The sequence below is a fragment of the Microcebus murinus genome, chromosome 28, assembly GCF_040939455.1.
Source record: "Microcebus murinus isolate Inina chromosome 28, M.murinus_Inina_mat1.0, whole genome shotgun sequence".
NCBI lineage: Eukaryota > Metazoa > Chordata > Mammalia > Primates > Cheirogaleidae > Microcebus > Microcebus murinus.
This window is the reverse complement of record NC_134131.1, coordinates 14,919,661-14,936,600: the sequence shown is the minus strand read 5'-3', so window position 1 is coordinate 14,936,600 and position 16,940 is coordinate 14,919,661. Positions and strand designations below refer to the sequence as shown.

Here is a 16,940-nt window from a genome sequence, read left to right as displayed (position 1 = left end):
ATGACACCACTGAACTCTAGCCTGAGGAACAGAGTAAAGACCCTATCTCAAAAAAAAAAGTGTTCTTAATATATTTACAGAGTCATGCAATCATTGCCATAATCAAATTTTAGAACATTGTCATCACCCCAAAAAAGAAATCTCATGTACATCCTAACTCCTCATCTTAAACCCCCACATCCACACTCCTAGGACACCACTAGTCTAGTTTCTGTCTATAGATCTGCCTATTCTGGCAAAATAAAAATGGAATCATACAATATGTAACTGGCTTCTACTTAGTATAATCTTTTCAAGGTTCATCTAAGCTTTAACATGTGTCAATACTTGCTTTTTGTGGCTGAATAACATTCCATTGTGTGGATATACCACATTTTATCTACTCATTAGTTGATGGACATTCAAGTTGTTTCTACTTTTTTTTCTTTTTGGTTATTACAAATAATGCTATTATGAATGTCTGTTTGTAAGCTTTTGTATGGACATAGGTTTTCATTTCTCTTGGGTAGATACCTAGGAGTGGAATTCCTGGGTCATATGGAAACTCTCCAAAGTCTTTTTCCAAGTGCACCATTTTACATTCCTACCAGCCGTGTATGAGGGCTCCAATTTTTCCACATCCTGGCCAACACTTGTCTGTCTTTTTTTTTTGAGACAGAGTCTCGCTTTGTTGCCCAGGCTAGAGTGAGTGCCATGGCATCAGCCTAGCTCACAGCAACCTTAAACTCCTGGGCTCAAGCAATCCTCCTGCCTCAGTCTCCTGAGTAGCAGGGACTACAGGCATGCGCCACCATGCCCGGCTAATTTTTTCTATATATATTAGTTGGCCCATTAATTTCTTTCTATTTATATAGTAGAGACAGGGTCTCACTCTTGCTCAGGCTGGTTTCAAACTCCTAACCTCGAGCAATCCGCCCGCCTCGGCCTCCCAGAGTGCTAGGATTACAGGCGTGAGCCACCGCGCCTGGACTTGTCTGTTGTTTTGATTATAGCTACCCTAGTGAATGTTAAGTGGTATCGCATTGAGGTTTTCATTTGCATTTCCCTAATGACTAATTGAGTACCAAGATAAAAAAAAAATTTTATTGTCACTAGAAGGACACTCCAATCTAGTGACAGTGGCCGCCTCTGGGAAGAAGAAATTGGAGACTAAGATCTCAGTGGGAAAAAGGCTTCCTTCTTGGCCGGGTACAGTGGCTCACACCTGTAATCCTAGGACTCTGAGAGACCAAGGCAGGCAGATCATTTGAGCTCAGGAGTTCGAGACCAGCCTGAGCAAGAGGGAGACCCTGTCTCTACCAAAAATAGAAAAAATTAGCTGGGCATGGTGGTGCGTGCCTGTAGTCCCAGCTACTCAGGAGGCTGCGGCAGAAGGATCGCTTGAGCTCAGGAGTTTGAGGTTACTGTGAGCGAGGCTGACGCCATGGCACTCTAGCCTGGGCAGAGTGAGACTCTGTCTCAAAAAAACCAAAAAACACTATAGTAGGATTATTTTAAATATGACATTTCTTCCAGTGAATTTTAAATAGCAAGTTTCACAAAAAGATTTGCAACATGACTTTTCAGAAATATACCCACTGCATAAACATTAAGTACATGGCAGAAATATACATGTAATACCTTTTATTTCTTTTATAAAACAGGAAAAACAGGAAAAGTGCATTTTTCAAGTACTTCTGTAAGCACTGCCTCACCTGTTCCTCCCAACAGCCCAGGGAGGGAGAATGAGCAGGTGTTATTTTACTTACAAGGAAACTGAGGTCCCAGGCAGTAAAGCATTGACTTAATTAGCAGCAGAACCAGACATGAAACACGTTCTCCTGATTTTTTATTCAGCCATAAATAAACACATATTCTCAAAATAAAAGCGCCATTAAAAAATACTAGCATTAGTGGGATGGGAGGATACAGGTGCTGAGCAGGCACTTAATAAATACCTGCAGGTGGCAAGATTTCCAGCAGGGGCAGTGGCAAGCCTACGGAGCCCTTTGCCACGTGTCTGGCATCTGTAAAACTTGAGACCTGAAGAGGCGAGTCAAGAACTGCACTGGGACTCAAGTTGACAATCTTTCAGAGTGTGGAAGTCTGCAGACAGCTGGCAGCAAACATGACCCAGAGATCTTAACTTTGGAAAATGCCACTGGCGTTGCAGAATGCTCTGTCAGTTATCAGAGCACAAGGCCAAGGGCTGACAGGTAACGGTATCTGCTGGGGTGGCTATCGTTACACTCTCCCCAGAACCATAACATCACCCACATCCTAGGCCCATGAACCAGTTGCTGCTTCAGTTTCCTCCGATACCTGGCTCTGACCAACAAACCCCAGAAAGGAAGAGGACTTCCTGGATTTTCACGTCTCTTCTCCCCTAACTCACTGTGGCAAAATGAAAGTTTCCCTCCCTCCCAAGAAAGCTGACCATCAGTTGTGTGTTTCCTGCCAGATCCTGGCTTCTGCTGCAGACCTTTTCTTGATCCCGTGCTCGTCTTTTTGATTGAGGATGTGGGTCCTCAGCTGTGTTCCACCCATCAGAGGCCAAAAAGCTCCAAACTGTCCAGTTTCTCCTCTTTGTAGAGCAGAATATTCTCCATCAGTTTCCTTTTGGCCTCATTGATCTCAATTTGCCACGAAGTCTCTGTAACTAATGTTCAACAGGAAGTAAAAGAGCAATTTGAACAAAAGTTACTATTATTATAAGTCTTAGATTCACTTAAATCAGGTTTCTTTTTTTGTTGTTGTTGCCCAGGCTAGAGTGAGTGCCGTGGCGTCAGCCTAGCTCACAGCAACTTGCAACTCCTGGGCTCAAGCGATCCTCCTGCCTCAGCCTCCTGAGTAGCTAGGACTACAGGCATGCGCCACCATGCCCGGCTAATTTTTTTTTCTAGATATGTTAGTTGGCCAATTAATTTCTTTCTGTTTATAGTAGAGACAGGGTCTTGCTCTTGCTCAGGCTGGTTTTGAACTCCTGACCTAGAGCAATCCGCCCGCCTCAGCCTCCCAAAGAGCTAGGATTACAGGCATGAGCCACCGTGCCCGGCCTAAATCAGGTTTCTGAATCAGGCCAAGTGTAATGAGCATGTTCATCCCTTCTGCCTTTGCAGGGAAGCCCCGCAGCCTGCTCCCACAATCCTGCCCATGGTGGGGGGAACAGGCTCACAGCCTCTCTGGCTCCCGTCCTCCCCATGGGAGGAGGAGCAGTCAGAGGCTGGGACATTTATCAAACAACACTTACTAGGGGACAGGGACGCATCACTGAAAAGGACTTCCTTTCTGTATAATTAGGTTAAAAAAAAAAGAAGAAAAAAAAAAGGCCTTCCTAACTTTTAAGAAGGAAATCTGGTGTATTTGCACCTGAGTGGCAGAAATGAAAGGTGTCTTTAGGAGTAGCTGGCTGGCAAGGACAGGGTTTGTGTTGTGAAGTGAGAATGGAACGGTGGGCAGGGACAGACCACACAGGGCCCTTCTGGTCCCAGGAAGGGCTCTGACTTGGTCCCTAAGTGCAATGGGGACTTTACACAAAGGGTGACATGCAGTGTGTTTGTAAAAGCCGGGTGAGGTGGCTCACCCCTATAATCCCAGCACTCTGGGAGGCCGAGGCGGGCGGATTGTTCGAGGTCAGGAGTTTGAAACCAGCCTGAGCAAGAGCGAGACCCCGTCTCTACTATAAATAGAAAGAAATTAATTGGCCAACTAACATATATATAGAAAAACTTAGCCAGGCATGGTGGCGCATGCCTGTAGACCCAGTTACTCGGGAGGCTGAGGCAGGAGGATCGCTTGAGCCCAGGAGTTGGAGGTTGCTGTGAGCTAGGCTGACGCCAAGGCACTCACTGTAGCCTGGGCAACACCGTGAGACCCTGTAATTAATTAATGTATGCATGTATGTATGTATGTATGTATGTATGTACGTATGTCACTCCGGCTGGCTCCTGGAGAAAGAACTGGTGAGGGAGGGGCCAGAGCACAGCGAGGAGGCAGGTGGCCAGGCAGGCACCCCGCCAGGACAGCAGCTCAGACAAGGGGGCAACGCAGAGAGGTAGACGGAGGTGAGAGAGACTTGGGAGGCAAATGGACGGGACTGGGTAAGAGATGAATGTGGGGGGCAGGAAGGAGAGGAAGGCGTCATGGACAACTCCCAGGGTTTTCTTTGTGCGTTGGCTGGCTGGTGAATGGCTGAATGACTGTGACAGTGAAAGAGGGTGACGGAGAGAATAATGATGGGCTGAAGGTAGGGACACACACGGGCATGGACATGCACGATGACCTCCGTGGCTTACCGTCCTGGGGAGGCTCCACGCCTGCAGAGGCCACGCAGGAGGAGGCGGCCTGCAGCCTTCCTTCCCTGAGTTCTGTGGGGAGAAACGAGGCAGTAGCCCCCGCCCCGGGTGCCCCGCTCACAGAGGAAGAGGCATCAGGGCTGGAATTGTCAACGTCATCTGTTTCTTCTGGGGTGTTGGAGGAAGAGCTTGTGACCTCAGAGAGCCCGCGCCAAGAGTGTGACGTTTCCTGACCGTGGAGCTGCTCTTCCACAGCAGCCACGGAGCCACGCACCTTGGGGAGGAGAGGGACAAGAGTGCCATCAGGAGTCCTTTCTGAAATCCAAAATCTAATGCCTGGTCCCCCAGGCCACAGAGGAGCGAGAGAGAGACACTGGAGAACCAAATGCTGGTTGCTTTGGAAAAACAGCATCTTTCCACTGGAAAGATCTGAACTTGCTCCCCACACACCTGGACCACAGATGAGATCACATGACCCTAGATTGGCCAATCACAGTACCCCATTCCTCTGACCCTAATGATTACTCCAGGTTTGGGCACGTGACCTAAGCAAGCCAATAGAATCCTTCTCTGGGATTTTTCCACACAGAGCTTATTGGGGAAAGAACCCCCTTTCCTTTTTTTTTTTTTTTTTTGAGGCAGAGTCTCTCTTTGTTGCCCAGGCTAGTGTGAGTGCTGTGCCATCACCCTGGCTCACAGCAACCTCAAACTCCTGGGCTCAGGCGATCCTGTTGCCTCAGCCTCCCGAGTAGCTGGGACTACAGGCATGCGCCACCATGCCCGGCTAATTTTTTCTACATATATTAGTTGGCCAATTAATTTCTTTCTATTTATAGTAGAGACGGGGTCTTGCTCTTGCTCAGGCTGGTTTCAAACTCCTGACCTTGAGCAATCCGCCCACCTCAGTCTCCCAGAGTGCTAGGATGACAGGCGTGAGCCACCGCGCCCAGCCCCAACAATGAGTTTTTTTTTTTTTTTTTTTTTTGAGACAGAGTCTCACTTTTTGTTGCCCAGGCTAGAGTGAGTGCCGTGGCATCAGCCTAGCTCACAGCAACCTCAAACTCCTGGGCTCAAGCGATCCTCCTGCCTCAGCCTCCCGAGTAGCTGGGACTACAGGCATGCACCACCATGCCCGGCTAATTTTTTGTATATATACTTTTAGTTGGTCAATTAATTTCTTTCTATTTTTTTAGTAGAGACGGGGTCTCGCTCAGGCTGGTTTCGAACTCCTGACCTTGAGCAATCCGCCCGCCTCGGCCTCCCAGAGTGCTAGGATTACAGGCGTGAGCCACCTCGCCCGGCCTAACAATGAGTTTTTATAGATTAAAAAATTAAAAGATCAGAGAGGTTAAGTTCCCTGACTAAAGCCACCCAGACAGTACGTGGCAGAGCTGACCACTAGCCCAGGCCTGCTTTTCTTCCAATGCAGGACCCAGCTGGCCTCTCATCTTCCTAGCCTGGTAGTGATGTACTGGGGACAAAGACCATTTCTTATCCCTCTTTGAAAACCTAGAGTCCCATCCCCTCTATTCTATATAGCAAATATATCGCGATCCTTCAAGGCCCAGTCAAAATGTCAACTCTTGAGATAAATCTTCACAATTGACGTCTAATAAATATTTGCCAATCTAAAGACTATATTCCCTTGTAGCTAGGCGTGGCCATATAACTATGTTCTGTTCCACATTTTGTAAGGAAATGTGATGTATGCGTTTCCAGGTCACACTTTTAAAAGGAAGGGAGTATGTCCTCCTCTTTCCTTTAACCTTCTTTGACTGGATGGAATGCAGACGCGATGGCCTGAGCTAGTGCAACCACAGAACCCTGAAATAGAAGCCACATGGTAATGACAGCAGAGCAACAATATAAAGGGAGTCTGGGTCCCCAATACTGTGGCACTGCCACATCAACACCAGACTGCCGACATTTAGACAACATGTAAATGGAGGTGGCCAAATGCCCTCCCCAAGAGGGGGGAGAGAAAGAGAAAGGGGCCGAGAGACAAGAGAAAGCAGCCAGCAGATCAGAGAGAGCAGGCCGAGGTCCAGGGACATCCGAGGGTCTGGTCCTGTGCCAGCAACCCACCTGCACTCAGGTCCCCGTGATCCACACGCCACCCCCTTTTGCTGACGTGCGCTCCAGCCATTCTGCCACTTGCGAACAGACACGGCTCTAGTTTGAGAAATCGCGTCTTGGTGAAGGGATGGTCCCTGATAAGATGGACCCGTATTGCCCCCGGCAGCGAGGCCCGGCTGAGCCTGAGGCTCACCTCCGCCAGGCTGGCGTTCCGCCTGCGCAGGCAGAAGCAGGCGGCTGTGGCCAAAGCCTCTGCGCAGTCCTGCGGCAGCCGCCCCGCGCCCCTCTCCAGGTACTTCCCGCAGATCTCCTTCACCACCGCCCTCTCCACGCCCGTCTTCCTGGAGCGCGGGGAGGTGGTGCTGCTTGGAATTTCACGGAGCAGTAAATCCTTCTGTGGGAAGAAGAGTGGAAATGCCCCAGGTGAGCTGCAGGCTGTGGGGGCCATCACACCTGCCCCTCCCTCCTCCAGCGCTGCCCCCCATGTACAAAAACTGCTCAGAAAACCAAAAGGACATTTTAAAAATAAATGCAAGGGCCCCAGAGACAAATAAAACACTCAAGAACTGGAGAATCACGAATTTACTACATGCATGGGGCTTTTCGCAGTGGCTTCACACTACAGACACAGGGGTTTAACTATTCTCAGCCTTAGTTGCTTCATCAGGAAAGTGGGATAACAAAAATGCCTACTCCTAGGATTAAATAGGAAAATGCCTACTCCTAGGACTAAATAAAACATTAAAGGAAACAATGCACCTAAAACACAGAAGGTGGCACCTAAAACACAGGGGGTGACACCTGACACAGAATAAACATCCCACAGTCTATTAGCGCTAATAAATAATAACAGCAGCCTATCCATTTATAGGCTCTTACCGCATGCTAAGCATCTCACTCAAATATTTGGATTGGTGCAAAAGTAACTGCGGCCTTAGCATTGTTGACATTTAGCATTTGATGTTGGCATACATTCTTTTTTTTTTTTTTGAGACAGAATCTCACTCTATCACCTGGGCTAGAGTGCAGTGGCGTCAGCCTAGCTCACAACAACCTCAAACTCCTGGGCTTAAGCAATCCTCCTGCCTCAGCCTCCCAAGTAGCTGGGACTACAGACAGGCATGCGCCACCATGCCCAGCTAATTTTTTCTATATATTTTAAGTTGTCCAGATAATTTCTATTTTTTTTTAGTAGAGACGGGGGCTCACTCTTGCTCAGGCTGGTCTTGAACTCCTGAGCTCAAGCGATCCTCCCACCTGGGCTTCCCAGAGTGCTAGGATTATAGGCGTGAGCCACCATGCCCAGCCTGGAATACATTCTTAAATAAATGTGGCTATATTATACATCATTTTAATGTACATTTCTCACTTTTTGTTTTTTTGCTAATGACTTATTACTTGCTAGTTATTGCATATTTATTTTAGACTATGGATATGATGTTAGACAAAAAGCAAATTCAAGCATTTTTCTCATTCATGTTCAAAATGGGTTGTAAAACAGCAGAGACATCTCACAACATCGACCACACATTTGGCCCAGGAACTGCTAAGGAACATACAGTGCAGTGGTGGTTTAAGAAGTTTGCAAAGGACGAGAGCCTTGAAGATAAGCATAGTGGCTGGCCTTCGGAAGTGGACAATGACCAACTGAGAGCAGTCATCGAAGCTGATCCTGTCACAACACCTGAGAAGTTGCTGAAGAATCAACATCAACCATTCTACGGTTGTTCAGCATTTGGAGCAAATTGGACAGGTGGAAAAGCTCGATAAGTGGGTGCCACATGAGCTGACCAAGAATAATAAAAAAAAATTGTTGTTTTGAAGTGTCGTCATCTCTTCTTGTACACAACAATGACAAACCATTTCTCAGTCACATTGTGATGTGCAAAGAAAAGTGGATTTTATACAACAACCAGCATGAGCAACCAGCTCGGTGGCTGGACCGAGAAGAAGCTCCAAAGCCAAACTTCCACCAAAAGAAGGTCATGGTCACTGGTGGTCTTCTGCTGGTCTGATGCACATCCACTACAGTGTTCCAAATCCTGGCAAAGCCATTGCATCTGAGAAGAATGCTCAGCAAACTGATAAAATGTGCCAAAAACTGCAATGCCTGCAACCAGCATCGGTCACCAGAAAGGGCCCAATTCTTCTCCATGACAACGCCCGACTGCCAGTCACACAACCAATACTTCAAAGGTTGAACGAATCGGGCTACAAAGTTTTGCCTCATTCGCCATATTCACCTGACCTCTCACCGCCGACCACCACTTCTTCAAGCAACTCCGCAACTCTGTGCAGGGAAACCGCTTCCGCAGCCAGCGGGGGGCAGGAAATGCTTCCCAAGAGTCCGTCGAATCCCAAACCCCAGATTTTTATGCTACAGGAATAAACAAACTTATTTCTTGTTGGCAAAAATGTGTTGGCTGTGATGGTTCCTATTTTGTTATTTATTTATTTAATTTATTTATTTTTTGAGACAGAGTCTCGCTTTGTTGCCCTGGCTAGAGTGAGTGCCGTGGCGTCAGCCTCGCTCACAGCAACCTCAAACTCCTGGCTCAAGCGATCCTCCTGCCTCAGCCTCCCATTTATTTTTATTTATTTATTTTTGAGACAGAGTCTCACTCTGTCACCTGGGCTAGAGTGCCATGGCATCAGCCTAGCTCACAGCAACCTCAGACTCCTGGGCTCAAGCAGACTCCCGAGTAGCTGGCATGCGCCACCATGCCTGGCTAAGTTTTTGTATATATTTTTAGTTAGCCAATTAATTTCTTTCTATTTTTAGTAGAGACGGGATCTTGCTCTTGCTCAGGCTGATTTCAAACTCCTGACCTTGAGCGATCTGCCAGCCTTGGGCTCATAGAGTGCTAGGATTACAGGCGTGAGCCACGGTGCCAGGACAATGGTTCCTATTTTGATTAATAAAGATGTGCTAGAGGCCGGGCGCTGTGGCTCACGCCTGTAATCCTAGCTCTTGGGAGGCCGAGGCGGGCGGATTGCTCAAGGTCAGGAGTTCAAAACCAGCCTGAGCGAGACCCCGTCTCTACTATAAATAGAAAGAAATTAATTGGCCAACTGATATATATATATAAAATTAGCCGGGCATGGTGGCGCATGCCTGTAGTCCCAGCTACTCGGGAGGCTGAGGCAGAAGGATCACTCGAGCCCAGGAGTTTGAGGTTGCTGTGAGCTAGGCTGACGCCACGGCACTCACTCTAGCCTGGGCAACAAAGCGAGACTCTGTCTCAAAAAAAAAAAAAAAAAAAAAAAAAAAAAAAAAAAAAAAAAAAAAAAAGATGTGCTAGAGCCTAGTTATAATGATTTAAAATTCATAGTCCAAAACTGCAATTACTTTTGCAGCAACCTAATAATTTACTCTTATTAACAACTATGTGGACAATCTCTTATAATATTAGCATTTTCAAATGTAGGACTCTGATCCATTTATATATATAGGAGATCGACTATATAAATAATATATTTATACTTTCTATACATTTTATATTTACATATTATATAATATTTTATACTACATAAAGTGCAAGAATCTGAATTATGCATACAACTGAAGATATGGTATATAAATAATAATTATATTTCCATACAAATATGTAAGTATATTTAGTTAGTATAAATTATAGTATGTAATGTATTTCATGTGTAATATGATATATATTTACATATTTGTATATATAGATATGCTATAAAAATATTGTATTAAATACTTATGTTGATCATATATATAATAAAGAAACTAATATGTAATAAAACTGTGTATACTATTGATTTATATAACATAGTTACAGTATACTAATCTATTATATCATTATATTAACATTTATGTTTACGGTCTATTTGTGTAAATACTATATTTACATACAAATTTTTCATACATATTGTATTTGTCATATATATTATATACGTCATTATTTTTTGTTTAGAGACAGGGTCTTGCTCTGTCACTCAGGCTGGAGTACAATGGCATGCTCATAGCTCAATGCAACCTCGAACTCCTGGGTTTAGGAAATCCTCCTGCATCAGCCTCCCAAGCAGCTGGGACTATAGGAACGTACTACCACGCCTGGCTAATTTTTAAATTTTTTGTAGAGATGGGGGTCTTGCTATGTCGCCCAGGCTGGTCTCAAATTCCTGGGCTGAAGCCTTCCTCTGCCTCCCAGAGTGCTAGGATTATAGACATGAGCCACTGTGCCTGGCCTAAGTAACATTACATATGCATATTTGTAATTATATATTATAAAATATATATTTTATATAGTTACATATGTAATTAATAAATAAAAATAAACCTAGCTGGCAAGGGTTACATTTCTGACCTTCTTGCACAATTCTCTTGTGTAAGCTCTGCCTTCTAAATGTTTATCTTTTTAAAAAGTGTAATGGCAGGCCGGGCGAGGTGGCTCACGCCTGTAATCCTAGCACTCTGGGAGGCTGAGGCGGGCGTATTGCTCAAGGTCAGGAGTTCAAAACCAGCCTGAGCAAGACCCTGTCTCTACCATAAAAATAGAAAGAAATTAATTGGCCAACTAATATATATAATATAAAAATCAGCCCGGCATGGTGGCTCGTGCCTGTAGTCCCAGCTACTCGGGAGGCTGGGGCAGGAGGATCGCTTGACCCCAGGAGTTTGAGGTTGCTGTGAGCTAGGCTGACGCCACGGCACTCACTCTAGCCTAGGCAAGAAAGCGAGACTGTCTCAAAAAAAAAAAAAAAAAAAAAAAAAAAGTGTAATGGCATTTAAAGTTGATAAATCAATAAGTAACTGTTTTTTTTTTTTTTGAGACAGAGTCTCGCTTTGTTGCCCAGGCTAGAGTGAGTGCCGTGGCGTCAGCCTAGCTCACAGCAACCTCAAACTCCTGGGCTCAAGCAATCCTCCTGCCTCAGCCTCCCGAGTAGCTGGGACTACAGGCATGCGCCACCATGCTTGGCTAAGTTTTTCTATACATATATTAGTTGGCCAATTAATTTCTTTCTATTTATAGTAGAGACGGGGTCTCGCTCTTGCTTAGGCTGGTTTCGAACTCCTGACCTCGAGCAATCCGCCCACCTTGGCCTCCCAGAGTGCTAGGATTACAGGCGTGAGCCACCGCGACCAGCCAATAAGTAACTGCTGAACAAGCATAGATAGAATACAGATACAGAGGTTACCATCATCTCAAATAGAATTAGAAACTGTTAAAAGTGACTGTCCTGGAGGCCGAGGTGGGCAGACTGCTCAAGGTCAGGAGTTTGAGACCAGCCTGAGCAAGAGCGAGACCCCGTGTCTACTAAAAATAGAAAGAAATTAATTGCACAACTAGAAATATATAGAAAAAATTAGCCAGGCATGGTGGTGCATGGTCCCAGCTACTCGGGAGGCTGAGGCAGGAGGATGGCTGGAGCCCAGGAATTTGAGGTTGCTGTGAGTTAACCTGGGCAATAGAGTGAGACTCTGTCTCAAAACAAAAAAAAAACCTTCTTTGCCAAAGTGAGAGAAAGCATCTGAGTTGTCTGTTTCTTTCTAAAAGAAACTTCTTAGAATGCTCAGTATCAGCCAAGGCTTCAGTCCACTTTCACACCTGCTGGGCAACAGACTTTAAGCTGGGGAGGGTGGGGATGGCCACACTCGGCCCCTCTTCTCAGCAAACCCCACTCAACAAGGCGACCCCAGCACGCCAGGGAGACGGCACTCTGAAGCCCACAGTGACATAATACTCCTCTCTCCAGCCATTTTGGGAAAAAATTACAGACTGGGACGCTTTAGAAATTCTTTCTTTTTTTTTTTCTTGTAAGAAAATTTCTCTCCCTTACTCCATCCTTACTTTGTTTTTTTTGTTTTTTATTTATTTATTTATTTATTTTTCCTAGAAACAGACCTGGAACCCATCTTTACTTTGTAACCTGGTTTATAACAGGCCATCCATTTCCGCAGCACACTTCTGAAAACAATTATAACCTGGTCCCATCTTTCTAGGGCCTGGATCCACTTACACAGCAGGAAAAACAAAGCTACCTGCTAATCATGGAAGTGTGTCCAGCCTTTAAATAACTTTAATTTTAATTTTTTTTCTTGTCATTAAAATGTAAAATTAAAATGGGGAAAAAGTATTTAATATTAAGCCTTAAAATGAAACCTGCAATGCAAAGAGTAAAATGACAATAAAAGAAAGTGCAGAGGACACAGGGCATTTTTAAAGAGCGAGCGATGCTGAGAATACACGGTGGGAGGACGTCAGCAATCTTCCCGCCTCAGTCAGCCTCCCCAGTAGCTGGGACTACAGGCGTGTGCCACAGAGACCCCCTTTCCTTTCCTTCCCGTTCCCCGTTCCCTTCCCCCCACCCAAACCCCCATCAATCTTAGAACTGAAAGTAGGCCGCCAGCCGCAGGCCCGCGTCCTGACGCAGCAGGAAGCGCACAGCGCCTGACACAGTGATCTTGGCAAAAGCACTGACCGCGAACCTAGACTGGGACGCTTTAGAAATTCTTTCTTTTTTTTTTTTCTTGTAAGAAAATTTCTCTCCCTTACTCCATCCTTACTTTGTTTTTTTGTTATTTATTTATTTATTTATTTATTTTTTCTAGAAACAGACCTGGAACCCATCTTTACTTTGTAACCTGGTTTATAACAGGCCATCCATTTCCGCAGCACACTTCTGAAAACAATTATAACCGCAAGCCTCAGAGTGAACTGCCAGGGCACAGAAAACATGAAGAACAGAGAAACAAGTGAAAGATACCACAAGGATGTAATCAGCAAAACCCAGAACATGACACAGTCTATATAGGACAAATGACTCACTTTATGCAAAAACGCAATGACATCCAGAAAGAAAAAGGGAGTAGGGGTAGAGGCTGTGAAAGAATAAGAGACCCTTAAGAAACATAACCAAAAAAAAAAAAAAGAAAAGAAAGAAACATAACCAGAGTAATATGTGTGCCTTCTGTGGATCTGGTTCCAATCAAACCACCTTTAAACAGGGTACAGTGGCTCCTGCCTGTGATTCCAGCACTTTGGGAGGCCGAGGCAGGCGCATCGCTAGAGGCCAGGAGTTCAAGGCGAGCCTGAGCAATATATCAAGATCCCATCTCTACAAAATTTTTTTTTAAATTAGCCGGGCATGGTGGCGAACACCTGTAGTCTCAGCTACTTGGGAGGCTGAGGCAGGAGGCTTGTTTGAGCCCAGGAGTTCAAGGTTGCTGTGAGCTAGGCTGACACCACGGCACACCAGCCTGGGCAACAGAGCAAGACCCTATCTCTAAAAGAGAAAAATCTACCTTTAAAAGCAACTTCTGATACTATTTGGGAAATCTAAATATGGAATGGGTATTAAATGATATGAAGGAATTAAGAAAATAACTATATTTTATGGATAAAGGTGTAATATCTGGAATTTGCTTTAAAATACACATATGCACACACACAAGTTTTTTGGGGTGCTTAAAAAGAAATAAGAAAAGCCCAATGTAAAAAAAGTGATGGGACAGATATCCGGGGAGTGTTTATATTCTTCTGTTTACTTTTGTGTGTGTTTGAAATTGTCCGTTATGAAAAGGTATTTGAAGAAGCAGTCATCCTAGAGGGGGCAGGCATGGAATCTCTTCTGTGTTGTTGGGTTGTCTAAGCGGAGTATGTAGTGCTTGAGTTTAAATGTTAATTAAATAGGAATTATGGTTGCAATTTTTATACGGTAATACTTTTTTTATATTTCAGAGATTGGGTCTTGCTCTGTTGCCCAGGTGTGATCATGGTTCACTACAACCTTGTACCCCGGGGCTCAAGCAATCTTCCGGCCTCAGTCAGCCTCCCAAGTAGCTGGGACTACAGGCGTGTGCCACAGAGACCCCCTTTCCCTTTCCCTTTCCCTTTTTCCCTTTCCCTTTTTCCCTTTCCCTTTCCCTTTCCCTTTTTCCCTTTCCCTTTTTCCCTTTCCCTTTCCCTTTCCCTTTCCTTTTCCCTTTCCTTCCCTTTCCTTCCCTTTCCTTTCCTTTCCTTTCCCTCTCCCCTCCCCTCCCCCTCTCCTCTTCTTTTCTTTTTGAGATGGGGTCTCAATATGTTTCCCAGGCTGGTCTCCAACTCCTGAGCTCAAGCAATCCTCCTTCCAAGGCCTCCCCAAATGCTGGGATGACAGGCGTGAGCCATGACACCTGGCCAGAAATACTATGTCTTGATTGTGGTGGGGATTACACAGCTGTATATATTTGTCAAGACTCACACAATTTTGTGCACCTCAGAAGTGGGAGTTACACATTTCAGCTGAAATGGAAGCACATGTCAGACAGAGACGCATGCACAGAGGCACCCAGCGCTTTACCTGTAATGGTCAGAAACTGGAGACACCCCAAACGCCCATCAGCAGGGATGGACCACCTGCAGCACATCCACACAGCCCGACACCACCCAGTGGACCACGAAGCACCCAAAGAGCATGGAGGAATCTTAGAACATACAACTAGGCCGGGCGCGGTGGCTCACGCCTGTAATCCTAGCAGGAGGCCAAGGCAGGCGGATCGCTGAAGGTCAGGAGTTGGAAACCAGCCTGAGCAAGAGCGAGACCCCGTCTCTACTATAAATAGAAAGAAATTAATTGGCCAACTAATATATAGAGAAAAAATTAGCCAGGCATGGTGGCGTATGCCTGTAGTCCCAGCTACTCGGGAGGCTGAGGCAGGAGGATTGCTTGAGCCCAGGAGTTGGAGGTTGCTGTGAGCGAGGCTGATGACACAGCACTTACTCTAGCCTGGGCAACAAAGCGAGACTCTGTCTCAAAAAACAAAACAAAAAAAAAAAAACATAGAACTAAACGGAAAAAGACAGACATGAGCACATAGGTACGGTTTCATTTCTATAACGCTCCAGAAAACGTTAAGCTTCAGTATGGTGACAGAAAGCAGATCAAAGGCTGGGGGATGGCAGGGGCAGGAAGGTAGAGAGCTAATTTCTGGGGACAGAAAATCTAGATGTCCCTGTTTCTTATTTACTTATTTATTTTAAGAGATGGGGTCTTGCTCTGTCGCCCAGGCTGGAGGGAAGCAGTGCGATCACAGCTCACTGTAACCTTAAAAGTCCTGGACTCATGTGATCTTTCCGCCTCGGCCTCCCGCACAACTGGGACTACAGGCGTGCGCCACCGCACCCAGCAGCAGGTTCGTCATTTTGATTTGGTGATGGCTTCATAGATATACAAGTGGAGAAATTTATCATATTATATATTTTATCCTCATTATTTATAAATAAAGTTATTTATAAATAACTTCATGGTATTCCATGGTACATATAATTGTAATTTCCATAACCGCTTCCCCATTGATAGATATTTCATTTGTCTGCAGTGCTTTACTATTATAAACAATGCTACACCAAACATCCTCGTTCACCTGTCTTTCCTCACTTGTGTGCACGTTTCCCTAGTGAACAAATGTAATTGGTATATCAGAGGGTACGCACATAAACCACCAAATGCCCTCGGGAAACACTGTGGCAACCAACCCTTTCCCAAGCCTGGGGAGAGGTCTGCTTCCTCCCACCCCAGACAACAGGAAGTGCCAGCAAGCTTTCCTCTCTGACTCAAGATCACCAACAGTCTGCACACACCACAATAGGACATGATAAAAGATCATATTTGAGTCTAGAGGAAGAAAAAGAAACTAGATTTTAGAAATCATTAACTAAAAAAACCTTCCAGAATATTCTATGTCAGTGCCTCAAAAGCCTCCTTTTCCTGTAACATTCGTCCAGGAAGCCCCGGGGGACTGCTAGGGAATGCTCCCTGAGTAAACAGCCAGGAGATGAGAAACCACCCAAGCGGCCATGCTGGAGCTGCCCAAACCTACCCGCCTCTTTGAAGCACATGGGTTTGGCGGCAGCAGGGCGGAGCCCAGACTTCGGCAAAGGGACATGGCTCAGCCTTCTGGGTCTAGGGAGAGGACACCGGGCTCCCTGCCCCAGAGCACAGGGCATGCTTTTCAGACCCAGGCACAAAAAAATCTGGCTATTTCAGTAGCCTCCACATTGGAAAAAGTACCCCTCTCAAACTGATGAAGAAGATGAGAGCTTGCATAGGATTTGGAATTCTGCAGAAAATGGGTTCCAACCCCAGTTTCACCACTGATGTCACTGTGGGCATGAGACAAGTCACTTCAGATCGGCCTCAGTTTTCTCAACTGCAAAACGGAGATGACAACACTGAATTCATACGGCTGGACTGTCATGAGAAACAGTCAGGACAGTGTTGTGGATGGGAGCTCAGGGCCCGAAGTCAGGGAGACACGACTCAGAGCCCAGCTCTGACACCCGACACTCAGCAACTCTGAGATTGCAGGCGAGCCTCAGAGCCTGCTTTCCTCCTCTGTAGAGCAACACAAGGACCCCACGATGAGGATTTTGAGATGCTTTATAAAGAGAAAATATCTGTATATGTATATATATAGACATATATAAAGTAGCTATTTTTTTTTTTTGGAGACAGAGTCTCGCTCTGTCACCCCGGCTAGACTGCAGTGGTGTCATCATGTGTTGATTTTTAAAATAACTCTGTATATCAGTCATTTGACCTATAAAATATAAATGATTGTTTTTATTATAGGAACCTGTTTAA

At 45.5% G+C, this 16,940-nt stretch overlaps 1 protein-coding gene across 5 annotated transcripts in view; it reads right to left on the bottom strand.

Moving 5' to 3' along the window:
- Positions 1-1,811: 1,811 nt before the first annotated feature.
- Positions 1,812-16,940, bottom strand: part of IRAK2 (interleukin 1 receptor associated kinase 2) — a 50,278-nt gene continuing 35,149 nt past the window's right edge. For 4 of the 5 annotated variants that reach the window (XM_012760606.3, XM_012760608.2, XM_012760607.3 and 1 more), the window contains 3 exons: positions 6,544-6,744; positions 4,275-4,548; positions 1,812-2,638 (listed from right to left, as the gene is read on the bottom strand). In XM_012760606.3, the coding sequence (XP_012616060.1) occupies positions 2,526-2,638; positions 4,275-4,548; positions 6,544-6,744 (588 nt within the window). In that variant the 3' untranslated portion in view covers positions 1,812-2,525. The remainder of the gene's footprint in view (positions 2,639-4,274; positions 4,549-6,543; positions 6,745-16,940) is intronic. The other variant, XM_012760609.2, reaches the window with a different exon arrangement.